The sequence below is a fragment of the Barbus barbus genome, assembly GCF_936440315.1.
Source record: "Barbus barbus genome assembly, chromosome: 42".
NCBI classification, from domain to species: Eukaryota; Metazoa; Chordata; class Actinopteri; order Cypriniformes; family Cyprinidae; genus Barbus; species Barbus barbus.
The window spans coordinates 2,020,767-2,046,751 of NC_136720.1; the positions used below are offsets into that span (position 1 = coordinate 2,020,767).

At 41.9% G+C, this 25,985-nt stretch overlaps 1 protein-coding gene across 1 annotated transcript in view; it reads left to right on the forward strand.

The window, feature by feature from the left end:
• The window catches only part of LOC306861448 (NACHT, LRR and PYD domains-containing protein 3-like), a gene marked incomplete at its 3' end in the record, with an annotated part of 38,914 nt that extends 13,386 nt beyond the window's left edge, over positions 1–25,528 (forward strand). Inside the window, exons 6-9 of the mRNA XM_079403693.1 lie at positions 10,702–10,875; positions 15,046–15,153; positions 16,984–17,234; positions 24,951–25,528. Of these exons, the coding sequence (XP_079259819.1) occupies positions 10,702–10,875; positions 15,046–15,153; positions 16,984–17,234; positions 24,951–25,528 (1,111 nt within the window). The remainder of the gene's footprint in view (positions 1–10,701; positions 10,876–15,045; positions 15,154–16,983; positions 17,235–24,950) is intronic.
• Positions 25,529–25,985: the final 457 nt, after the last annotated feature.

A 25,985-nucleotide genomic window follows, 5' to 3' on the forward strand; every position in this document is an offset into this window, starting at 1 on the left:
TCCTTCGAGGAACTGGGGTAACCTAAGACGTTATCCACTTTGCATGAAAAACAAAACATTTACTGAAATTCTGAATGGATTATGCAAATAGCATACAAATAGCACTTCCTTTATAAGCTGTCCCTCACTTCAGTTTATCGTGATTTCCATTATAATCAATGAAATCAAAACAAATCTAGAGTTTTGAGTGATGAATGGATTGTAACTTGAAGTTAATGGCCAATCAGATATGTTTAATAAATAAACAGATGTGTGTTGCGATTGGCTCAATTGCTCAACGCTACAAAACATGGGTCACACTATTTTAATCAAAATTTAAACAGAGAGAGTGTGTCTGAACCCCAAACGTTATCAGGAAGGTTACTCCAGAGTTTGGGAGCCAAATGCAAAAAAGCTCTACCTCTTTTAGTGGATTTTGCTATCCTAGGAACTACCAAGAGTCCAGAGTTTTGCAACCTTAGGGAGCGTTAGGTACGCAGGAGCTAGATCGTTAAAAGCCTTAAAAGTAAGTAGTAATATTTTGTAACTGATGCAGAACTTAATAGGTAGCCAGTGCAGAGACTGTAAAATTGTGGTAATATGATCATATTTTCTTGACATGGTCAGGATTCTAGAAGCTGGATTTTGAACTACCTGTGGCTTGTTTGTTGAAGATGCAGGACAACCACCTAGCAGTGCATTATAATAGTCCAGTCTAGAGGTCATAAATGCACGAACTAGCTTTTCTGCATCAGAAACAGGTAACGTTTCGTAGCTTGGCAATGTTTCTAAGATAAAACATTTTTGTAACATGAGAAATATGATTTTCAAAAGACAAGTTGCTGTCTAATATAACACCCAAATATTTCACTGTAGAGGAATTATTAGTACATCCATCTAGATGCAAATTGTTATCCAAGAGTTTCTGTGTACTGTTTTTTTGGTCCAATAAGTAATATCCCTGTCTTATCTGAATTTAATTGGATGACCAATAATTTTCTCCTATCTTTTACATTTTTAACACACTCTGTTAGATTATATAATTTTGAAATTTCATCTGGTCTTGTAGAAATATATAGTTGAGCATCATCAGCATAACAATGGAAACTAATCCTGTATTTACTAATAATATTACCAAGGGGCAACATGTATATTGAAAATAGCAGAGGGCCTAGGACAGATCCTTGCTGTCATGAAACACAAGGTGGAAGCAAGGATGCAAGTAAAATATTCACTTTATTTGGGTCAGAAGGACAACACAGTAACAAAGTCTCTCGGGTGGGCTGGTGACACAGGGACTAGATGGACAGCGTGCTGGTGACGAGTGGTGATGGTGAATCCAGTGCAGGTGAACATCCAGACGAGACGAAAACCACGAAGACTCCAGACAGACACGGACCAGGAACAAGGCAGCAGACAGCACACGATGAACAACACTGAGGACATCAACCAAAGATCTGACAAAGAGAGGAGAGTGCGGTGAGGCTTTATAGGTGAGTGGATTGGCAGCAGCTGGTGCGGGGAATGAGATCAGCTGGCGCGCTGATGACTGCAATGAGCGGTGACGCCCACTAACACACACACACACAGAGAACGACAATACACGAGACATGAAGAAACCAGTGAATTCATAAACCGTGACAGTACCCTCCCTCCTAGGAATGCCTCCTGGCGTTCCCAGACTCCCTTACCTGTCGATTGTAATCATCAATAAGGGAGTGATCCAGAATGTCTCTAGCAGGCACCCAACTTCTCTCCTCCGGACCGTAACCTTCCCAGTCCACCAAGTACTGGAATCCGCGTCCCCTCCGCCTTGAGTCCAGAATACGATCAACCGAATAAGCAGGTTTCCCTTCTACGAGTTGCGGCGGTGGGGGAACCGGGGCTGGCGGATTAATGCGGGCATAAAACACGGGTTTGATTTTGGATACATGGAAAACGGGATGAATTCTCCTGTACACTGGAGGAAGATTAAGGCGGACTGCCACCGGACTAATGATCTTGGTGACAGAGAATGGGCCAATGAATTTAGGAGCAAGCTTATTAGGCACGGAGCGGAGAGGAATGTTCTTGGTAGAAAGCCACACTTTGGAACCGACGACGTATACGGGAGGTCTAGACCGATGGCGATCGACCTTGGCCTTGGTGCGTGCTCCCACTTGGAGTAGAGTCTCGCGGGCTCTAGTCCAAGTGCGATGACACCTCTGGACAAAAGCGTGAGCGGAGGGGACCGCGACTTCGGATTCCAGACTAGGAAAAATTGGTGGCTGGTAACCTATACTACATTCAAACGGAGATAGGCCCGTAGATGACACTGGTAATGAATTGTGGGCGTACTCCACCATTGACAATTGTTGGCTCCATGAGGAAGGATTCTTGGAGACCAGACATCGCAACGTTCTCTCCAAATCCTGGTTGGCTCTCTCAGTTTGACCATTGCTCTGGCGATGAAACCCTAAGGACAGACTAACAGTCGCACCCAGTAATTTACAAAACTCTTGCCAAAATTTGGACACAAATTGGGGTCCTCTGTCGGAAACCACGTCCGTCGGGAGGCCATGTAACCGAAAGACGTGGTTAACGACTGTTAACGCTATCTCCTTGGCTGAGGGTAATTTGGGCAAGGGAATAAAGTGGACCGCCTTCGAGAACCGGTCCACCACGGTCAAAACTACCGTGTTACCCTGAGAGGATGGGAGGGCGGTGACAAAATCTAGTGCGATATGGGACCAGGGTCTCAAAGGGATTGGCAGCGGTTGAAGGAGCCCATCTGGGGGTCTATTGGAAGTCTTACCAGTGGCACAAACTGAGCAAGCCAAAACAAAACTGTGAACATCGCGAGCCATGAGTGGCCACCAAAATCGTTGCTTGACTAAAGATGTAGTGAGACTGACTCCTGGATGACAAGCCACATTGGAACAATGCCCCCACTGGATGACGTCGGACCGTAATCCCTCTGGCACAAATAACCGGTTCGGTGGGCAACCGACCGGAGGCGTTACCCCTTGTAAGGCCGTCTTGACCTTCGATTCGACCTCCCATGTGAGTGTGGAGATAATTAGGGTCTCCGGAAAAATGCACTCGGGAGTAGACGGGCGATCGGAACGGTCAAAAATACGTGATAAGGAATCGGGTTTGATGTTCTTGGAACCCGGCCGGTACGAGAGCGTAAAGTCAAAACGTCCTGAAAAAAAGTGCCCACCGAGCCTGCCTGGAGTTCAATCTTTTAGCAGTTCTAATGTATTCCAAATTTTTATGATCGGTCCATACGATAAAAGGTACCCCCGACCCTTCTAACCAGTGACGCCATTCCTCCAATGCTAATTTGACGGCCAACAACTCTCGGCTACCAATGTCATAATTACTTTCGGCAGGGGACAAACGGTGAGACAAAAACGCGCACGGATGCATTCTGTCGTCTGTAGGAGAACGCTGGGATAGCACTGCACCTACCCCCACCCTTGACGCATCGATCTCCACCACGAACTGACGTGATGGATCAGGGGTAACTAAGATGGGGGCTGAAACAAAGCGGCCTTTCAGTTTGGCAAACGCAGCCTCAGCTGCGTTTGCCAAAGTATATCTCAGACGGGGCTCTGACAGGGAGACGTTCTCAGGTGGTACGCGGGGAGTTGGCGGTGTGGGTGGCACAGTGGGCACTCGCAGATGTTGTAATTGCTGGGTGAGCTCGGACACCTGCGTCACAAGAGCTTGAATAGCCCGACCCGATTCCTTCAAGTTCCTCTCCTGGGTGTCCATCCGAGATATACTAGCTCTGATGAAATCCTCCAGAGAAGGAGAGGAACTGCTTGCTGCTTCCATTGCTTGGTCAGATCGTTCTGTCACGAAACACAAGGTGGAAGCAAGTATGCAAGTAAAATATTCACTTTATTTGGGTCAGAAGGACAACACAGTAACAAAGTCTCTCGGGTGGGCTGGTGACGCAGGGACTAGATGGACAGCGTGCTGGTGACGAGTGGTGATGGTGAATCCAGTGCAGGTGAACATCCAGACGAGACGAAAACCACGAAGACTCCAGACAGACACGGACCAGGAACAAGGCAGCAGACGGCACACAATGAACAACACTGAGGACATCAACCAACGTTCTGACAAAGAGAGGAGAGTGCGGTGAGGCTTTATAGGTGAGTGGATTGGCAGCAGCTGGTGCGGGGAATGAGATCAGCTGGCATGAGCGGTGACGCCCACTAACACACACACACACACACACACACAGAGAACGACAATACACGAGACATGAAGAAACCAGTGAATTCATGAACCGTGACACTTGCGGCACTCTAGCATACTTTACTGCTGATAATTGAGATGATTCGCCCTTTAAATAGACAAAGTGATAACTATCGGACAGGTGGGATCTAAACCATATTAAAGCCTGCCCTTGAATACCCAGTGTTGGGGAAAGTTACTTTTAAAAGTAATGCATTACAATATTGCGTTACTCCCTAAAAAAGTAACTAATTACGTTACTTAGCTACTTTAAATGGAAAGTAATGTGTTACGTTACTTTTGCGTTACTTGTTAAATATGAGCAAGGCTTCATTGTTTTTAATACAAGAATAGCAAATGTAAAAGCCCTTTCACACCAAAAAGTGAATAAACCTCAGGCTGAAGGAAAAGTAAATTCACGTCTATAAAGTAGAATGCAGGAGAAGAAGGTTCAACACTCTTCAGCAGTAAAAAAACAATGAAGCACAATTGTTAGTTTATCTAAAGTCATTTTTGCTTATTAGTATGCCTGAACTGGCCCATCAAAGGTCAGCAGCAAAGACATCGGTTAATAAAATGGGATTAGATACATTTGTGTTGTTTAACATATTTAATTATTGCACGTTATTCTGAATTTGCATTTCACTGTTTTAATTCATTTTGATGAATACTAAATCATTTTTTGCAAGTGGGATGAATTAATGTGAATTAACGTAACTTGCGTTACTTGTAATGCGTTACCCCCAACACTGTTGAATACCCGTATAGTTTTGCATTCGATCGGTGAGTGTGTCATGATTTATAGCAGACAAAAAAAATGGGTCGCCAGGATGATTTAAGGAAAACGTATAGCCTAACCAAGTTCAAGACTCTAAATAACATAATACAAGCAACTAAATAACATAAACAACAAAATGAAAGTAACCGACAGCCACCTAAGAATCAAATGTGTGTTTGTGCCCTGTTTTTGCAGCTTTGTACATTGTAGCAAATCAGAGACATATCTGTTGATTTCTATAACACAATGGCCAATCAGAGTTTTCTTGGGTCATAATCCACTCACCGCTCAGAGCGCAAGTGTTCTTGGTCATTCCAGAGTTCTGGAAGCTTGCGACTCAAATCCTCTGATTGTAATGAACAAATGTAAATAAGAGATTAATTGTGCTGTGTTGACAGATTCATTGATTATAGCGGAATTAGAGATCACGATAAACTGAAATAAGTGACAGCTTTTTAAGGAAGCGCACTTTGCGTGCTTTCTTTGCTGTATATAGCCTATTCTCCATTCAGAATTTCAATAAGTTTCGTTTCTCATGCTGCTAAGAGGACCAATGTGGCGTACTTGCAACAAACTTTCTGAAGTGACATCCGCTTATTCTGTCGAAATCTCAATGACATTGTGATAATCATAAATATGCATTGGACAAAATATGACATGTCAGAATAGATGTGCATGAAGGCAAAGCACCCTCACTAATTTCAGAAGCACGGACAGATTTGATTTTGGAACAGAGCATCCTTCTGGAGCTCTGTGGTGGGACTCGAGATCGGTCTGTAGCGCAGTTTCCTTCCTCCTGGGTCGTGTCAATTTAAAAAGAAAAAAATAGGGTGAATGCGCACAGAGTATAGGGTGATTCGTATGCCGCTCGTGCACAATTAAAAGACCTGCGCTTGTCACGTATCCTGTGGGTGTGCCCTGGTTGGCCACCAGATGTCACTGTCTTGTCTGAGCACATGGGTTTGTGTTGTGATTGTTCCATGTGTTCCCCGGTTGATTGTCTAACCCCGCCCTCTTGTTATCTCGTTATTGGTTTAGTGAATTCACCAGTCCCTGCCCTTTGTACACACCGCCCGTCGCTACTACCGATTGGATGGTTTAGTGAGGTCCTCGCGGGCCCTGGCGGAGCGCCGAGAAGACAATCAACCGGGGAACACATGGAACAATCACAACACAAACCCATGTGCTCAGACAAGACAGTGACATCTGGTGGCCAACCAGGGCACACCCACAGGATACGTGACAGCGCTTCAGTCATGTTGTGCTGATAAGCGCTCCCTTCGATTCGTACGTGAGGTTAGTGCTTATAAAAGCGCCGAAGGCGCAATTCAAACAATTAATAAATAGCCTGATTCTAGGTTTCCATTAACCGTGGTATAAATATTGGGGGGGTTGTACTTGCTAAACTACACCCCTGATTGTATGTCATGTTTTATGTCATATTCTTAACGTTTAATTAAGTGTATTATTAATATAATAAATAAAGCAATAAATGATGGCAGATCAAAATGATAGGCTACTTGTAGATTTAAAAATAAAACCACCAATAGGTGGCGGCAAGTCACTGTCTCAATGAGCCAGGCATCACGTCATTCATTCGTTCGTTCGTTCATTCAGTAACGAAGCTGCTGTAGTTATGAATGGGTTATTAATCACTGACGCTCAGAATCATTCAAAGCCACAGATTCGTTCACTAATGAAACACTGCTGTATGTTGCTCGGAGAAGCACACCAGATGATACGGATTTCGTTGGAACTATTTATTAATTCATTGCAAAATAGAACAAACACGACAATATGCTGTTTAACATGTAGGCTACTTTTAAAATATTCACTTAATATCACCTTTTTTGTTGAATTGTTGGAAAAAATAGTCATATTTGCCATCGTTTGGATATTGAGGGAAATGTGCATTCTTGCTCGTATCTTAAACATGAAAACAATAACTCTCACAGAGTGTGTCTGTATCGAAGAGTTTAAATCGATCTCAAGGTATAGACCGTGTCAATATTTGCTCTTCATGCTATTAAGTGAAGATCTACTTTAAAGATACATTGAACAGCAGCACGGTTTGCTAAAGCAGCATATTCAGCAGGCATCCTATCATACGCTCGCTGCTTGTGTTTGACTGCAAAAGATGAGGGAAGCTGATATCATGTATTTGACCGTTTACGACACTCCCCTTTTCCTGTTTTTACATCAGAAGCGGCCACAGATTCACAGACACAGATTTCCACAGATGATATTTTTGTCCTGTTCATTGCTGTTTATCACTATATCAGTCACTGTAATATCAAGAGTGAATCCTGCAGATGTAATTCCTGAAACTCTGCAGTGTTTATGTGGCCGTTAGTCCTCTTAGCAGCATGAAAAACAAGAGTTTATACAAATTCTGAATGGATTATATCCAGCCTAGAAAGCAGACAAAGAGTGCTCCTTTTATAATAACTAAAAAGCTGTAACTCACTTTAGTTCATCACGATCTCACAAACTTCTGTAATAATCAGTGAAGCTCTACACAATCAATCTCTTATTTACATCACGTGTTGATTATAATGAGAGAACTACTGAGTTTAAACATGAGGAAGTTTTATTAGTCCTTTCCTTCTTTTTAGTTCCAGTGTTTTAGCTAAATTGTGGCCATGTTTTATTTATTTATTTTTTAATTTAAACAGCTATTTTTGTGTTAAATGAGAAAGTATCAAATGGACATTACAAATCGTAGCTTTAGAAATATTTGATTTGATTCAACATAAAATGTATTACACATAATCATTGAGGCTTAAACAGTTCATCAGATTGTTAGCTTCACGTTTCAAAGACAAGATTATCTCAAAACGGGAGAAAAGCACTCATAAACCCTCACCAGACGCGCATCCTCTCCTCTCCACAGCGCCGCTGATCGTTCTTCATTATCTATAACTTTTCTGTCCATAACCAAAGATCGCATTTATCCGTGACGCCGATGCATTAGCCTTTCAGGGTGCTATTCTTTCCTTCAAAACAGTCATAAAAACTACAAATCCCAGGCGCAACACCGCTTCAGTGCTGTCCTGGAACCTCTCTCTACCCATCCGCTCACCCGCCCCTCTGCTGACCCACAGGTGTCAAGCTTCACTCCTCTGAATGGACGCTGGGTTAGACAGACATGTAATCTGACCTGCTGTAGCTCACTGAGCAGCACAGAGTTGTAGAAGATAAGAGAAGCTGGCTGGAGCTCTTATGTTTTGGAGCGTGTGTTTGGCAAAAAGTGTGTGTTTTTTGCTCTAGTGTGCGTCTGCTACAAACAATGATTTCTCAACGATGCAAGCACACAGAAACGTGAAAATGGTCTACATCATGATTCTATTGAAGATCCTTTAATCTGTGATCAGGGGCTAAAAAGTGGCCCTGGACTTTCTGGCTCAGAGCAGCCCACCACACCTGGTCCACAACACCATAAACCCACCAGCTCATTATGCACAGAGCAATTTTTAACACCACTTACTAACATAAAAATATAACGTAATACAGAAATATAAATGCTTTCTATATTTTTAATTGAAATCCTTATCCTTATCATCTTTTAGGGACAGTTTAATATCACCAATGTGAACCTACTAAAATATCAGTCCATATAACAATGCTCTGCTTTGGTCTGAAAGACTTGGAATGTAGTGCAGAATGTGGACTGTTTTTATGGTCTTATGTTTGTCCTTTTGGAGGCTCTTGACATCTCCTGTCATTTTATTGAATAGAGCTCCAATTGTGGAAAAGAATATAAAAATTCTTACAATGATGAAAAATACAGTAAATAGTAATATTGTGAAATATATAATGTTACAGTTTAAAATGGCTCTTTTCTATGTGAATACATGGTCAAATGTAATTTATTTCCTGTGATGCAGCGCTGAATTTTCAGCATCATTACTCCAGTCTTCAGGGTCCTTCAGAAATCTTTCTAATATGCTGATTTGCTCCTCAAAAAATATTTCTGAATATAATCAATGTTAAAAAAAGTTGTGCTGCCCAATATTTTTGTGGAAAATGTGATGCATTACTAAGTCTATGGTAAGATTAAAAATATATTAATTAATACTTTTATTCAACAAGGTTGCATTAAATTGATTTAAGTGACAGTAAGAGATTTATACTTATTACAAATTATTTATATTTCAAATAAATGCTGTTTAACTTTGTATTCATCAAATAATCCTGAAAAAGTTTAAATATGACAGTTTCCAAAAAGAAAAAAAAAATTAAAGTAGCCTACTAGTCGTTCAGTAACAGGTGTTCTCAAGCTCTGACAAACAAGGTTTCTTAACCCTCTGGGCCCTGAGGGTGTTTTGGGGGCATGGAGAACTTTCGACATGCCCTGACATTTGTGCTTTTTTCAGTTGCTTATAAAAATATAAATGGCTAAAGTCTAATAACACTGTAAACAGCACAAACTGGGCTACAATGTTATGTTAGCAGCATTTGTGTACATGATTGTGTTTTTGAGAAAACAACGTTTATGCGTGGTTAGTGAAAAACTAAAATTTTGAAGTCACTGAAATAAGACCATAAAACAGATACAGAACATTTGTTTACAAGACTTTTGAGAACCAGATCTTGTAGCCTAGAATATTTACTTCACAATTATGTGAAAATTATTCAGCTTACTCATTCACAGAAAACAATATATTGATTTAAATGTTTAAAGACATGTTTTGTGATAGAAAGCGTATATGCGAGGGAGTGGTAATGGGCTTGAATATGAAGTGATTTTCAGAGACAAAGGGCCCTCCCCTAAAGCTGCTAATGGCCCATCAGTGTGACTGTGACTGAGGCAGGTAACAGAGAGTGTGAGGAGACTGAAAAAATGGGGTTTTTAAATGATTTGTATTTTATTTACAACACAGTATAATCAAAACATACATAATGAAGGTCAAAGACACATTATTGTGCACTGATCTAACCACAGAGATGTGAACAGACTTTGACTCGTTCCTGCAACAGATTCTGAACTTCTGATGTTGCTGCAGCGAGGAAAACAGTTGGAAGAGACTGAAAGTCAGCAGGATTCATCATCTGTGGTGCAGGTGTCTGATTCAATAAAATACAAACCACCAAACAAAGAGAAAACACATTTGTGAGCATGTTTATATCAGGAGCATCTATATATATATATATATATATATATATATATATATATATATTTATATAGGTTTTGTAGTCATAGACTCATTCATGCTTTGTATTATCGTACAAAAAAAGAGATTTTATTTTTGAGAAACTAATTATTGTTTAGCATGCAAATATACTCTTTTTGAACAGAGTAGGCTATTAATCATAAACATGTTCTAAACATACTAGAGTCTAGGCAACAACTCAAAAGTCTCAAATTAACGAGTAACGAAAAGAATAACGGATCACCTATACAATTTAGCAGGTCTTGAACTAAACCAAATAAACTCAATTGAACAACAGAATGAATGCGGTTGATGAAAATGGACAGCCGCCTGCTGGCTGGAACGCAGGACGACTGACAAACAGCCAAGGAAACCCGGCCCCTTTTATGACCAGTAGGTCCAGTGTAATTGGTCGACCAATGAACTGAGTCAGCTAATAGACGAAACCTAAGAATCAAAAATAAGAAAACAACACAACAGGTAGATGATCTGTCTGTGTGTCTGTAGATGATATGACTGTGTGTGTCTGTAGATGATCTGTCTGTCTGTGTGTGTCTGTAGGTTGTCTGGCTGTATGGTGTCAGAGGAAGGCTGTGGTTATTTGTCTTCAGCTCTGAGTTCAAACCCCTCACACCTGAGAGAGCTGGATCTGAGCTACAATCACCCAGGACAATCAGGAGTCCAGCTGCTCAAACACAAACTGCAGGATCCAAACTATAAACTGCAGATACTCAAGTATGTCAAACACTAATACTGACATACTGAACGTGTGTGTGTGTGTGTGTGTGTGTGTGTGAGTGAATGATGCAGATCTACATTAATGTGAGTTTGTGTGTTTATAGTGTAGATCACGGAGGAGAGATCATGATGACAGCAGGACTGCGAAAGTGTAGGAATATAAACACACACACACACACACTCTCACAGACACACACACACACACACACACACACACACACACACACACACACTCACAGACACACACACACACACACACACAGATTGTTGTTTGACTGTATCACTGATCTCATCTCATAGACATTCATTGTTTTTCTATCAGGTTAATAAGGTCTATAAGGTTTTTTAACGAGTTAGCAGTGCTGGTCAGCACCAGGGGGCTCCTTTACTCTCAAAGATGATTTAAGAAGCAAATCACACATAATGTAAACAGAACAGTAATATGTGGATTCAGCTTTAGATTCACGTGGAAATATCTTTCTATAAATAAGGATTTATATTTATTTAATTACTGTTTTGGACTCAGACATCATGTATTGACGGTAATGACGTGTCTTGACACATGACTTTTAATACAGATCCATTTGAAAAAGTCATTTTCATTTTAAAATGCTCTCTGTCCACACTAGAGTTTACAAGTGTTTTCCAAAAGCTTCTCATCCACACTGAAACATCAGAAACACTAAACTCACCTTACTGCACATGTGTGAAACTATAAACTCTCACTGAGATGATACAGACGAACAGTCAAAACTATCCATCCAGAGAAGAAAAATTATGGAAAAAGCAACAAGAACATGAAGAAAATGAGCAAGAAGAATGTGTATTATTTTCTATCATTTTAAATAGTTTTCTTATTTAGTCAATTAATTAATAAAAAAATAACATTAGTCCACTGATGAAATGTAATTTTTAGTTTGTGTCAGTACACATTAATAATCAAAACGTTCATATGTGTTTCTGTGGTGGCTGGTCAATAGAGGGCGCCTCACACACAAAATAATAAGAATAATAATAATTATAAACTATATAAATTGATATCTGAATATCTGAAGCTCGTTTGATGTTGTGGTTCATAGAGACTCTTGTGATCCTCACAGAAACCTCTCCTGACTCGTTCTGCTCAGAAACTGAGAAACTAAATAAATGCAACACCATAAGTGAAGTGTGAAGTGAAGTGAAGTGACATACTGCCAAGTATGGTGACCCATACTATTCGTGCTCTGCATTTAACCCATCCAACCTGCACACACACAGCAGTGAACACACACCCGGAGCAGTGCATAAATAATGATAGCGGCATTAAAATACATTTTCATGTTATTTCACAACATATACTTTTATATGCTGAGTCTGGTAATCCCAGGAGACCCAGACACGTAATTGATTTAAATGCTGACAAATAAACATTAATGTAACTGTTTAGGCTAACATTAGCTAGCGATGCTGTCTCCTAAACGACATTGTAATGGTATTCTTGATAATTGATAACTTACCTTCATATTCATGAACACATTCTTTAAACACTTATATAATATTATAAAGGCTTTATTATTTCTCAACTCTACCGCTGTGCAATAAAATTCACTTTAAAGATTCACTCATGAAGATAATATATATCTATCTCTCTCTCTCTATATATATATAGGGCTGTCGCGATTCGTCCATTTTATTCGACTATTTGATTTAATTTTGCTCGCGTCGACTAACCGTCAAAATACCGGAAGTGGATTCTCGCCATTTCACAGGCGAGAATCTAGAAAACACATTATTAGACTGTTTTCCAAGGCTGCATGATATATTAAACCCATTTAAAAATCATTATTAATCATAATTGTGAATTCAACGCTAGGATTGAATTCAATAATTGTATGCGATGCAGTGCTTTAATTATTTCCATGCGTGCAGGTTAAGTTCGTGCGTCTCACAGCGGCTCCGTTCACAGTAGCTCCACAGAAACTGCTATCATTTACATGTGGAGCGTCTCAAACTCATCTCTGCATGTTGTTGTGAGTTTGGGTTTATTATAACCTTCATCTGGGAGCATAGCATCAGATTTGTGAGGTAAATCATTTATAAATCTACACAAACACAGGAGAATACATCGTGATTTCAGAATAAAAGCTCAAAGCCTCACTCTGAGTTACACGCTTCGATGTCCACATATTCATTTCACGAGTTCACACTTACATATATTTAGCACGAGTTACGTAATGCGTATTTGGCGAGTATGGTAATACGTAATTGGCGTGCTGTCCTGGGGAAGGGCTCTGAGCTCGGGAATGGCCCGAACCCAGAGTATCCCCCCGTGGTATGGTGAGAACTTAGTGATATTGGTGGAGAAGGGGTGGTGGAGGGATGCTGATAGACCGTCAAATGAGTGGAGGTTTGTCAGCTGTATTTATGTCCGTGAGTTGATTGACTTGATTGCGTACCACTTGTGTTTAATTAGGCTAAGTATCTGACGTGCTCCTCCCGAACTTTGTTAATAAAACATCATTTCACGAGTTCACACTTACATATATTTAGCACGAGTTACGTAATGCGTATTTGGCGAGTATGGTAATACGTAATTGGCGTGCTGTCCTGGGGAAGGGCTCTGAGCTCGGGAATGGCCCGAACCCAGAGTATCCCCCAAAACGCAATGGGTGTAGGACAGCCGCCAGACTGAGATCCCCCCCAAAATACGCACTAGAGATCTGGCGGGAGCTAGTTACGAGGAGTGGCCAGTATTGCAGGGCCGGGGGAGCCTATGAGCTCAGAGGGAGCGTATTGGCATGCATGGTTAGGCCCCACCGGTCGCTGGTGTGAACTGCGTGGTTTAGGGCGACCGGTCGGGGAGGGCTCAACCGAAGCTCAACGGTGTGCTCATCACGTTGGGACGGGTGAGCCCTGCCCGCCGATGGAGGAGCAGCTGGTTAAGGCCCTGACCAGGAGGACCCGAGTTGCCTGCAGTGGGATAGTTCACGGAGTCGGCGTACGGGCTCTACTGGCTGTCAGCCCCTGCTAATCAGAGGACAGAGGGCGGTTGTCTGGCCGAGGGGGCCCATGAAGCCTCCGGCTTGAGCTCAATACTCCAACGTCGGACAAGTGGGTCCCATCGGCTTGGCAGATAAAAAGAGTTTGGGACGCCCGGCAAGGACGCTCTCGCGACATCCGACGGGAGATCAAGACTCACGACATCGAATGGATGAGCCTCGCTTGCGGGCGTCAAGCATAGGAGCCCACCGGGAGACCAGCGTCAACGACTGACACGAGATCAAGACTACGATGTCAGACGGATAGCCTCGCCGACGAGTAGGGAGAAGAGAAAACCCGGAACTGGGAGGGCTCTCGCAGCATCCGAAGGGAGATTGAGACTCACAGAGCATCGAACGGGTAAGCCTCGCCAGGCGGGGGGAAAAGGTGTGAGGCTAGAAGAGACAGTTGGACGGTGTTCGGCAGGCGGACGGGACCCTTGAAAGCTAGGCCTCGTCGCCCGTCGGACGGAAAATTAGGTGGGTGGCCAAGACCGACGCCGACGCTCTACGGGAGGCCAATACTCACTGAGTCTAACGGGTCGGTCTTGCCGACCGTAGAATGAAGCGGTAAGTTGTCTGGCTGTGATACTCTCGCCGACGCCCGACGGGAGCACAATACCCACTGTGTCGGACGGGTAAGCATCTCCAGCTGGAACTTGAAAAGGTGAGGTTGTCTGGCCGGGAGGCTCTCGCCGGCGTCCGACGGGAGATCAAGACTCACTGTGTCGAACAGGTAAAGACGGAAAGGTAAAGTTAGGTCGGGACACTTAGCCGACATCAAACTGGTGGGCTTGCTCACCCGTTTGATGGGCCAGCGGCGCTGGCGTAGGAGGAAAAGGTTAGGTTGTCCGGCCGGGAGGCTTTCGCGACATCCGATGGGAGATCAATACTCACGAGTCGGATGGTTAAGCCTCGCCGGTGGTGGACTGAAAGCTAATTTCTTGGCCGACCGGATGTGTGGCTTCGACGAGGGTTTGATTTTGTGGCTTGAGCGGACGGAAAATGAAAGTCTGTCTTGGCTGGGAGGCTCTCGCCGACGCCCGACGGGGGCACAATACTCACGGTGTCGGACGGGTAAGCCTGCTGAGCGTGGGACTTGAAAAGGTAAGGTTGTCTGGCCGGGATAGCTCTCACCGGCGTCCGTCAGGAGATCTGGCTCGCTGAGTCGGACAAGTGAAGACAGAAAGGTAGAGTTTGTGTGGTCGGGAGACCTCGCCGACATCTGTCTGGAGACTGGCACTCGCAGCATGGATGGGTAAGTCTCGCCGGCCGTAGGATGGAAAAGGTAAGCTTGTCTGGCTAGGGGGCTGTCGCCGACGTCTGGCGGGAGCTCAATGCTCGCTGTGTCAGATGGCTAGGCCTTGCTAGGCGTGAGACTAGAAAAGGTAAGGTTGTCTGGCCGGGAGGCTCTCGCCGGCGTCCGTCGGGAGATCAAGACTCGCTGTGACGGACAGGTAAAGACGGAAAAGATCAGGTTGTGTGGTCGGGAGGCTCTTGCCTAGCATCCGACTGGAGATGAAACTCGCAGTCTGGATGGGTAAGTCTCGCCGGCCGTGATATGGAAAAGGAGAGTTGTCTGGCTGGGGAGGCTCTTGCCGGCGTCCAGTGGGAGCATGATACTCACTGTCTCGGACGGGTAAGCGTCGCTAAGCATGAGACTTGAAAAGGTAAGGTTGTCTGGCCGGGAGGCTCTCGCCGGCGTCCGTCGGGAGATCAAGACTCACTGTGACGGACAGGTAAAGACAGAAAGGTAAAGTTGGGTGGCCGGGAGGCACTTGCCGTCATCTGACTGGAGATGGAAGCTCGCAGCCTGGATGGGTAAGACTCTCCGGCCGCAGGGGGGAAAAGGTAAGTTGTCTGGCTGGGAGGCTCTGGCTGGTGTTTGACAAGATGCGAAGATTCACAGTGTCAGAAGGCTGAGCCTCGCCAAGCGTGAGACTTGAAAAGGTAAGTTAAGAAAGGCTGGAAGGCTCGCACCAATTTTATATATATATATATATATATATATATATATTTTTTTTTTTAAACTCTCTCTCTCTCCTCTACGGTTTCGCTATAGAGAACTCTTAGGTCTGAGATAGTGGGGTTGGTGTCCGGATCGAATTTAGAGGAGATGGTGAGCTCTGAGCACCTCAGAAACCCGACAAAGGCTAAAATGGAAACGGCGTCCGATGGGAGATCGATACTCATGCATCGGACAGATAAGCTTTGCTGGTAGTCGGACAGAAAAAGGCAAGGTTAGCTCAGCCGGGAGGCTCTCGTCGGCATCTGACAGGAGATCAATACTCGTTGTGTCAGACGGGTAAGCTTCGCCGAATGGATGGGTATGGCTTGGAAGCTGAGGTGATGTCGACTTTTGCCAGCCAGGTGCTAAGACCCATGATTTATCATGGATTGCATGATCAATGTCCTACTATTGGGAGAGAATTCGTAGAGGGGAATCGAGGTGTTCGTGCCAAAACGCATAGTTATGCGGAGCTGACAAATCGTTTAGGTGTTTTTTTTTTTTTTTTTACCCCAGAATTTCCTATCAGCCACTCCAATGGGCTAATGCTGAGATCATGAACCCTCGTTTAATTTGCGCCGCTTAGGGGAAAACTGAACAGATTATTCCAGTGAACGGCTGAACATAATGGAGAATTAAAAAAAAAAAAAAAATGGCAACTATTGATTTCCATATCTAATAGTTTGTTCAAGTTCAAGTTTATTTGTCTAGCGCTTTTTACGATACAAATCGTTGCAAAGCAGCTCTACAGGAAATTAAGTTTCCACAACATATTTATATATTGCAGAACCTTAATATATTTAACTTATGGCAAAATTGGGTAATTCTGTATGTTGTCTGTATATTGTCATCCTCTGAGGGGTTGGCATTATCTTTTCTCAGGTGTTCAGTCATCTCAGATTATTTAAGGGTTGGATCCAGACTGAAGCTTCTGTAATTCCTAGTTACCACAGGATGTTAATCCCGTGGTAGAAACAGAGAAACAAATAGAGAAATAATTAGCGTAGCTACTGTTCCATCCAAGCAAAAATTATTTGTTCAACCCAAGCTAAGGAATAATGATAATGTACATTTGATCAGATATAACTGCAGTACAAGACTACAAAATGCATCACGTGAATGCTTGGCCAAAGAGATGCGTCCCCGATCCAGATCCAAACAGAGAGAATGCGCCCGAACGCCACCAGGAAGGCTACTCCTGAGCCCGGGAGCCAAACGTGAAAAATCTCCACCTTCCCCAGTGGACTCTGCCATCCTAGGCACCACCAAGTCCAAGAGCCCTGCGACCCTAGGGAGCGGGCTGGACCCCATCGTGGTAGAAGACGAGCTAGGTAAAATAATTTACGACTGATGCTGCCTTTCTGTCGTAAAGAAATGGACAAATGTTAGAGATTAGGTGGACATTTGTATGGATGTTTTAGCCGAACGAGGATAAGATCGCACGGTGGCATATAGGCCATAGGTTCCCAACTCATCCCGGGGACCCCAAGCCACGGCACGCTCCGCATGCCCCCCCCCCCCCCCACTTGACACACCCGATCCAACTCATCAGCTCATTGATAGAGTCTGCAAGACTTGAAATGGGCGCAGCCCGTGAGAGAGACACACAAAGACGCGCAGTGGCCGGGGGCCCTGAGAACCACCGATATAGACAATTGTCTAGCTATTGGAGCCCTCTGTAGGCTTTGGTGTAATGCGTATGTGCATGATATTGTTTAATACATTATATTAAGTTTAACAAAACCATATGTTACTTACTCTTGATACTTTATACAAATGATTATGGCCTATTGTGAAACTGATAGAAGCGTTAATAAGGGAGAGTATGAGAAAAAGATGTGTGGGTCTGTGTTGCTGTGGCTGTAGGCCACAGGAAGGGAGTCTGGAAAAACTTGTGTAGCCTGCGCTGCTAACGGAGGTAGCCTCACGCTAGTGTCTGCCACTGGAGGCTGCTGAAAAGGACAAAAAAGGGTTATTAGTAGCGGGAGGAAAAAGACTGAGATCTGTGGGCTTGTGTAGCAAGCGGAGACAGCCTCGTGCTTGCTTTTGCTGCTGTAGGTCACAGAAAGTGGCTTGAGATCTTAGCTGGACATGCCGGAATGTCCAGTTAGCCTGCGGCGGTGCCAATTTAGCCATTTATTGCACTACCCTAGTAACTTGTTTTTCAAGCAACTAGCAGCAAATGTGGTGATTTCAAAATTAAAGTGGTAAGGTAAATTATATTTATTGGTCCACTGTGATCAATTGTGAAACTTCCTCTTCCACTGTTTGTTTTACCCACAAAACGAAAATGAATCTTATTCATCTTTTCTATCCATTTATTGAAATGCAATGTGTAAATTAATTATGGGTAAAAATGCTGGTGAAAAATAAGGATAGTTTGAGTAATCCCAGTGTGTATCCCAAGCACTTGCGCCATGGTTACATAGTGGCATTAACATTCAATGATGTCGCGACGTCCTTTAACAACTTTCATCAACAAATTACCTGCATTTAGCGAATATACTTGATTATTTGGCAACACTGGTGGTTGCGCCGCTAGCGGAGGTTGCCTCGCGCTAGCACCTGGAAACAGAAGCTAGAGGCCCGGCAGCATGAGACGCTGCGGCCGGCAGAAACGCGGTGAAGGCTGAGCCGAAGCAGGAAGCGAGTGAGGCTTTGCTGCGGTGAGAACTGGGGCGGGGCCCAGGCTCGTTAGAGGCCTACGGCAGAGACCCAACACTTGCGGAGAGCTGGGTCTTTAGCGGGACAATGGTGGTGTCTGCGAGGCGATTTCGGGCTTTCCTCGATCTAGTGGCGGCTGGAGTGGATTTAGGAGTGAGGTTTGCGGGGTGATGGAAGATCGTGTAAATCTGCTTGTTTACCTTCCGCGAGGACGGTGCGTCGGAATTAATCAGTGTTTACCTCAGGCTTGAATACGATCTACATTCCGATCTGAGGAATAAAGCCAGGTTCGGAAGGTAATTGTTTCTCGTATGGACGTCTGTAAAGATTAATTTACATATCACCTCTCAGTGATAAAACTCATGGATTCGACGGCAATTTATTCACTGTGGAGGAGTGATTTCAGTGATCCTGCGAACCCGCTGCTCACGTGGCCAGTCACATGATTGTGTGCTGTAAATAGAAATAATTTATTTTTATTATTATGTAAAATATATTCTTATTATTCCAAGCATATTTTATAATGTATAATCCTATTTATTATTTGATTATTTAATCTCCTGTTTAGAATAGGGATACGTCCTATGGTTGTATATCCGTTTATGATACACATTCTAAAATTGTATTGCATACTTGCCGCTGCCATAATAAAGACCCACTACGAATGTTTACGTGCTTTTCTTCTCTTTCTGCTTTCACTCGCTGTGGTGGAGCAGTTATGAAGTATTATTCTTTTAAATACTTTCCAGCATTTCAGAAAATATTTATGCAAATTACACCGAAGTACAACAGACGTACGGTGTTCGGGAGTGTTCAAAAAGGGGTTAAACGCTGATTTTGAATCGATTTCTTCTCGTAAACTCAGAGATGTGGATTCGGAAGGCAATTAAATTACCACACAACCTTGGTGTTTGTCAAAAACTGTAGATAATTCGGCCGGGGATTTTTACGGAGGTGGTGAGAGAAAAACACAGGCGTCTTGGATTCGGACGGCAATTAAATCACCAACTACCCCCTGTATATGGTGAAAATCACTTACGTCCCACTGAGAAACAATTACCGTCAGAATCGGGCTTAAGACGCCGGTGGAGGAGAGCGTGTAGCTGGTTGAGCAGAGAGCAGCGGCCGTGTCTGGTGGAGAAAGACCGATCCTGGGGCCGGCAGATTGGCCGGAGGATCCGAAAAGATTCCCAGCATAGGTCTCGTGGTTTGGACGGGAGAAGCGGAGTCTGTGATGTAATAGCAAAAGGTGTGGACCGAATGCTGATAGACCGTCAAATGAGTGGAGGTTTGTCAGCTGTATTTATGTCCGTGAGTTGATTGACTTGATTGCGTACCACTTGTGTTTAATTAGGCTAAGTATCTGACGTGCTCCTCCCGAACTTTGTTAATAAAACATCATTTAATTACAGCGGCTGTAGCATTTCTGTCCTAAAGAAATGGACAAATATTAAAGATTAAGTGGACATTTGAATTAAATGGTGCTTGGTCAATATTAAACAAGGACTAGATCCCGCAGTAATGTGTAAAAACAGGCCTTTGTTGTAATGCGTAATCTACATTAGCTCTATTCTTTATAATACATTATGTATTTTAACAGTTTTCTTCAATAAAACCATATGATTTCTTGCTTTTGATTCTTTATTTGAACTAATTATTATTGCATTATTGCTATTATGTAGGTATTTGAAGTCATTTTAAAGGCTATTGTTCACTTAAATCTATTTTTATTACCACAAAATTATTTTTCTATACTTTTAATGGTTAAATTAAATTGTATTAATCTAAAAGCCTGTCTAATTAATTGAGTTTTATAGTTTTATCTTTACCAAATTCTGTTTTCCATTCTTTTCTGGATTCCATTTTAATGGTTCCATTCATTTTTTTATTTTTTTTTTATCTGTTTATTGAACTTTCATAATAATAACAAGATACAGATACAGGAGAATCATGAAAAAATATTTTTCACCCCCACCCTCCCACCCCTTAGAGGAGAAAAAAAAAAACTAAAATAAAATAATCAAACTAAATAAAACAAAAATAAAATAGAAAAAACACAATACATATTGTAATAATAAAGAATGTCCAGCATAATGTCTCGAATATAGCATGTGTTGGAGCATTAAAGTTTAGACATTTCAACCATTTATCAAATGTATGCTTCTACTTCCACTAGCAGAACCTTACAGCTAGAAAGTATATACATATAAATATGTAAGTATCCACACATATAATCACATACTCCTAGCCAGATTCAAGCCATGATCATAAAAACATCTTAATGCTTAGGTTGACACACTCTAGAGGAAGTACCGACATATTCAGAAAAAAAAGTAATGAAGGGATCTCAGAAAATATACCAGTGTTGCCTTTTAATGTACATCTAATTTTTTCCAAATGAATGAAGCTCAAAACATCTCTCATCCAGTCATCGAATGATGGAGGGAATTTTTGTTTCCACAGTAGAAGAATGCGCCGTCTAGCTAATAGTGTTAAAAAGGCAAACGTCTTTGCAGTATTTCCAGGCAAACCATTGACATTTGAAGAAAGGGCAAGGTTCGATCTGTTTCTTTGTCACTAAAGAAAAACTATTAAAGATTGATAGGCAAAAAGAAGTTATGGATGGACATAACCAAAACATATGTATTAAATCTGCAGGGGCCTGATGGCAACGATCACAGAGAGGATCAATACCAGGCTTGATTTTTGCCAACCTCACTTTTGTCCAGTAAATTCGATGAATAAATTTTAATTGGATAAGACTATGACGTGCACAGATAGCAGGGCCATAGCCAGGATTTTTCAAATACCGAGGTCATTTTTTCTAACTCAACCCCCCCCCCCCCACACACACACACACACACACACACACACCGGTGCGGTGGCTTCACTTTTATGACGTCATGAGCTATCCAGTTCTCTATTATAGATCAGTGGATTCTAATGACAAATGAAACTTAGCGCTTGACAGTGCTGAACAGTCTGCCACTGACACACACAGGCTCACCTTCTTTCCCTGCCCTTCTGTTGTTGGCTTTTTAAAACTTAATTTAGTTTGATGCAAGTTCCTCTTCATGTCTGCATTTCGCTCAAGACCACACTACGATCGATGTACTAGCTTACGTGAAAAAACATACGGCTTTCCCGCCTCTCTGAATCTGTAGCCTAGGTAACGTGACGTCAAGTGCCGCTGCCTGCAAAGACAGATAGAGGCGGAGATTTCACCTGAGAGATTAGACGGAGAATGTGAATTTAATTGGGAGAAAATACAGACGACATATATGGATTCGGACACGGACCGGGTTCTGTGTTTGGCATTGATCATCACTGCTGGATTGACTAATTTGAAATTTCGGGAAAAAATACCGAGGACATGACCTCGGTGTCCTCAATGGTAGATACGGCACTGACAGATAGAGGAGGTGTGAACTCGGGACAGAATCTGGTTCCAAGTCTCGTCATCAAATGTGAGGGAGAGATCCGACTCCCATTGTTGTTTAATAAAAGAGAGAGAGGAAGTGGAGATGGAGGAAATCAGCCTGTATAGCGTAGACAACACACCCCTTTTATCTAAGGCTACTTCAAGAATCTGATCAAGGGGAGATTTTGGAGGTAGATTCGGAAAATCAGGGAATGAGTTTTTAACAAAATTTCGGAGCTGTAAATATCTAAAAAATTGTGCACTAGAGAGGGAGAATTTTTGTTTCAACTGAGAAAAGCAGGGAAAAACATTATCAACGTAAATATCATTGACAACTGAAATCCCGGCTCTCTGCCAACTATTAAATGCCTTGTAATTAAGTGAAGGGGGGAATAAAGGGTTGCGATTTATAGGTGAAACCACTGGTAAGCGTTGAAGGCCAAAATGGGTTCGAAATTGGGACCAAATTCGTAACGATTGCCGGACAATGGAATTACCATAAGGACAGCGCGAGATGGTAGTAAGAGGGCCACACAATAGTGCGGCTGGCGAGGCAGGAGAACAGGAACACTCTTCAATACTGACCCAAGATGGGACCCAATCACTGAGCCCAAAATGACTTTGAAACCAGAATAATGTAGAGTGTATATTTGCTGCCCGGTAGTAAAATAAGAAATTAGGGAGGGCAAGCCCACCCTCAAGCTTTGGTTTCTGAAGTATTTCTCTACGAATTCTGGCTGGTCCTTTGTTCCAAATAAAAGATGAGATGTGTTGATTTAGAGTCTTAAAGAAAGATTTGGGTATAAAAATTGGTACACATTGAAATAAATACAGAAATCTAGGTAAAACGTTCATCTTCACTGAATTCACACGTCCAGCTAATGAAAGGGGAAGAGCCGACCAGCGAGTAAAATCTTTCTGGACTCGTTGGAGGAGTGTAGTAAAATGAGCCTTGAATAGATCTAAACACTTACGTGTAATTGTTACTCCTAAGTATTTAAAACTATGAGAAGCGACTTTAAACATCGAAGTACACATTGGTAAATCAGAAATTTTAAAATTTATTGGAAATAACTCGCTTTTATTTATATTCAATTTATAGCCGGAGAAGAGGCTAAAGGAGTTAATAATTCTCAGAGCTTCGGGCAAAGAAACAGCCGGATCAGAGATATATAGCAACACATCATCGGCATATAATGAGATTTTATGAACATCGGTTCCATTCAATTTTAATAATCAAAAGCATCTCCAATTAATTGATTTTATTTTTTTTTATGTCTTTTTTTTTCTCAGAAATATTGCACATTTACATTTTTCTCCTAAATAAATTCTGGTCCTTTAAAAAGTGTTTTTTGATGATAATGTTATTATTATTAGACTAGAACACGTGGATATGTTGTCATTCTTACACTATAATACTGAACTTTGATTTCAGTGATTTGGACTGAGATGGACACTTGCTTCTTACACTCTATGCTGCACTTTACTTTTGCTCTAAAACAAGGATTTCATAGACATTTCATAGAAATAAGTACAATTGTTGATTTTTTTTGTGTGTGAAATTAATTGTTTAGATTAATCGATAAATTTGTCAATAAATTAATTGAAATAAAAATAGTTGTTAGTGGCAGTCCTAATATCTATATATAATCTCTCAGTTGTTGTTGTTGTTGCACTTTATTCATAAATTATGAAAATTAAGTATTTTTAGTTTACCCTGAAAAAAGCTTGGAGAAACATCCTCAAACTTTATCCTGAACTTGACCAAACAATAACCAATCAATAATATTTATTTAAAATATGTTTCAAGTTTTTTTAAATTCTGTCTTCGGTTAACTTTTTCTTTAACTGTGTAGCATTAAATAATTTCAGATGTTTGCTAAAAGAGTTGGATGTGGTTCAGTCCTGCCTAGAAAATGTCCCAGCAGCCGTCACTGATGTATTTTAATGAGTATATTTCTGTTCAGTCCTGAAGCTGTGTGTGACTCCTGTCAGCTTTAACAACAACCACCATCAGTCTAAAGCAGGAGGATTCAATTACACTACAATAGAAAGACATATAGAGACTGGACCTCTGTATATATTTGTGTTAATATTTCCTTTCCAGTGGAGGTCTGCTAAATGTGTGTATATTTATACTCATTTCCAGCTGGGCAGCAGTAATGCTTTGTAAAAAAAAAAATACAAATAAAAGGCAGCAATAGTCGGGATATTGGGTCCTCAGAGCTAAAGACCAGTGGATTCTGAGAATCTTTCTTTAAATACAAATACTGGGTTGAGCCCAATTAGATATGAATATTAAGAGATGCGATCAGATGTTTTATCAAGCTATTATTATTTCTGATATTTAGATACATATGTAAGGCAGAAGGTCATGTGACTGAAAGATACTGAATGGGGTTCAGAGTTTTCTTCTTGAATCTGCATTTTTATATTTTGCTTAAAACAAACATAATCAAGACACTCTCATCATGAGCAGAAAACAAAGATAACTAGTCATTTCAAACTGTTGTCTTTCCTTGCCATCTACAAATCATTTCCCCAATTTTAACAATTATATATTTATTTTTAAAAGCTCTTAAAATGCTGATTGATAATGCTCAATGTAGATGATAAAAATGTCGTGTCACAAACCTGGTTTACTGCTCTGAAACAATCTGTACTGTAGAAAGCGTTCTAGAAATAAAGCTGCCTTGACTTGTGTGCATGATAAACCCACAACCGCTGCTTTACACAACACTAGTCTGCACTGTTTTAGGCCTGACAGGGTTTTGTTTGGGCTCCAGAAGTCTAGGACCAGCACTGCTAGTGAGATCTGAATCACTAGTCGCTCTTCAACAGCTTTCACTATATTAATGAACACATTTGTGAAGAGTGAGGACAGTTTGGACTTTAGCTGTAAACACACACAGACATCTTCACTGTTGTGTTGTTCTTGATGTTTCTCTCTTCTTGTGTTCAGATGCCTGTGATCTCACACTGGATCCAAACACAGCACACACTCGACTCATTCTGTCTGATGAGAACAAGAAGATCACATGTGCGTATAAGCGTCAGCCGTATCCTGATCATCCAGAGAGATTTGATGAGCTTCCTCTGGTTCTGTGTGTTGAGAGTCTGACTGGACGCTGTTACTGGGAGACTGAATGGAGCGGAGATTATGCTGTTATATCAGTGTCATATAAAGGAATCGGCAGGAAAGGATGGAGTGACTGTATGTTTGGATCCAATGACAAATCCTGGAGTCTGTTCTGCTCTAAAAACAGATTCTATGTCCGTCACAATAATAACAGAACTGATATACCTGCTGACCGGTCATCCTCTAAGAGAGTAGGAGTGTATGTGGACGTGTCGACCGGCTCTCTGTCCTTCTACAGCGTCTCTGACACACACACACTCACACACTTACACACATTCAACACTACATTCACTGAACCCCTCTGTGCTGGATTTGGGGTTTATCATGATTCCTCAGTGTCTCTGTGTGATATTAAACAGCCTCCTGTGAGAATCATCAGTGATCCACACGTCAGCCGGTGAGTGAAATATACTGTGTGTCTTAATGACAGATTTTCCAGACTGTGGCTAATAGTTCAGGGCTCTGTTCTTCATACATCACTGAATACGGCCCAGTTAATGTGAGACCAGATCTTCTAATCATGATAATTACGCATATATTTGATTTGTATATTTGCTTGGATTTACTGTTTTTACTAAAAAAGACACACATATTGATACTAGCTAGCTTTGAAAAGATCCCACCCTTCTTTCAGAGCGCCTCCTTCAAATAGGGCTGTGCCGATAATATCATAATTGTTGTTTTAACGATGTGCAATTTGACATTATTGAGTATTTTGCAAAAACCATTCAAAACACCGCTACAGCGAGCATGCTTATATTATGTGAAGTCTAGACGAGTGCGTGTGCTTTCATGGCATGATTCAGTCTATTAAAATACATTTAGAATGATCACAAATTCAAGACATGGGGGCAGAAA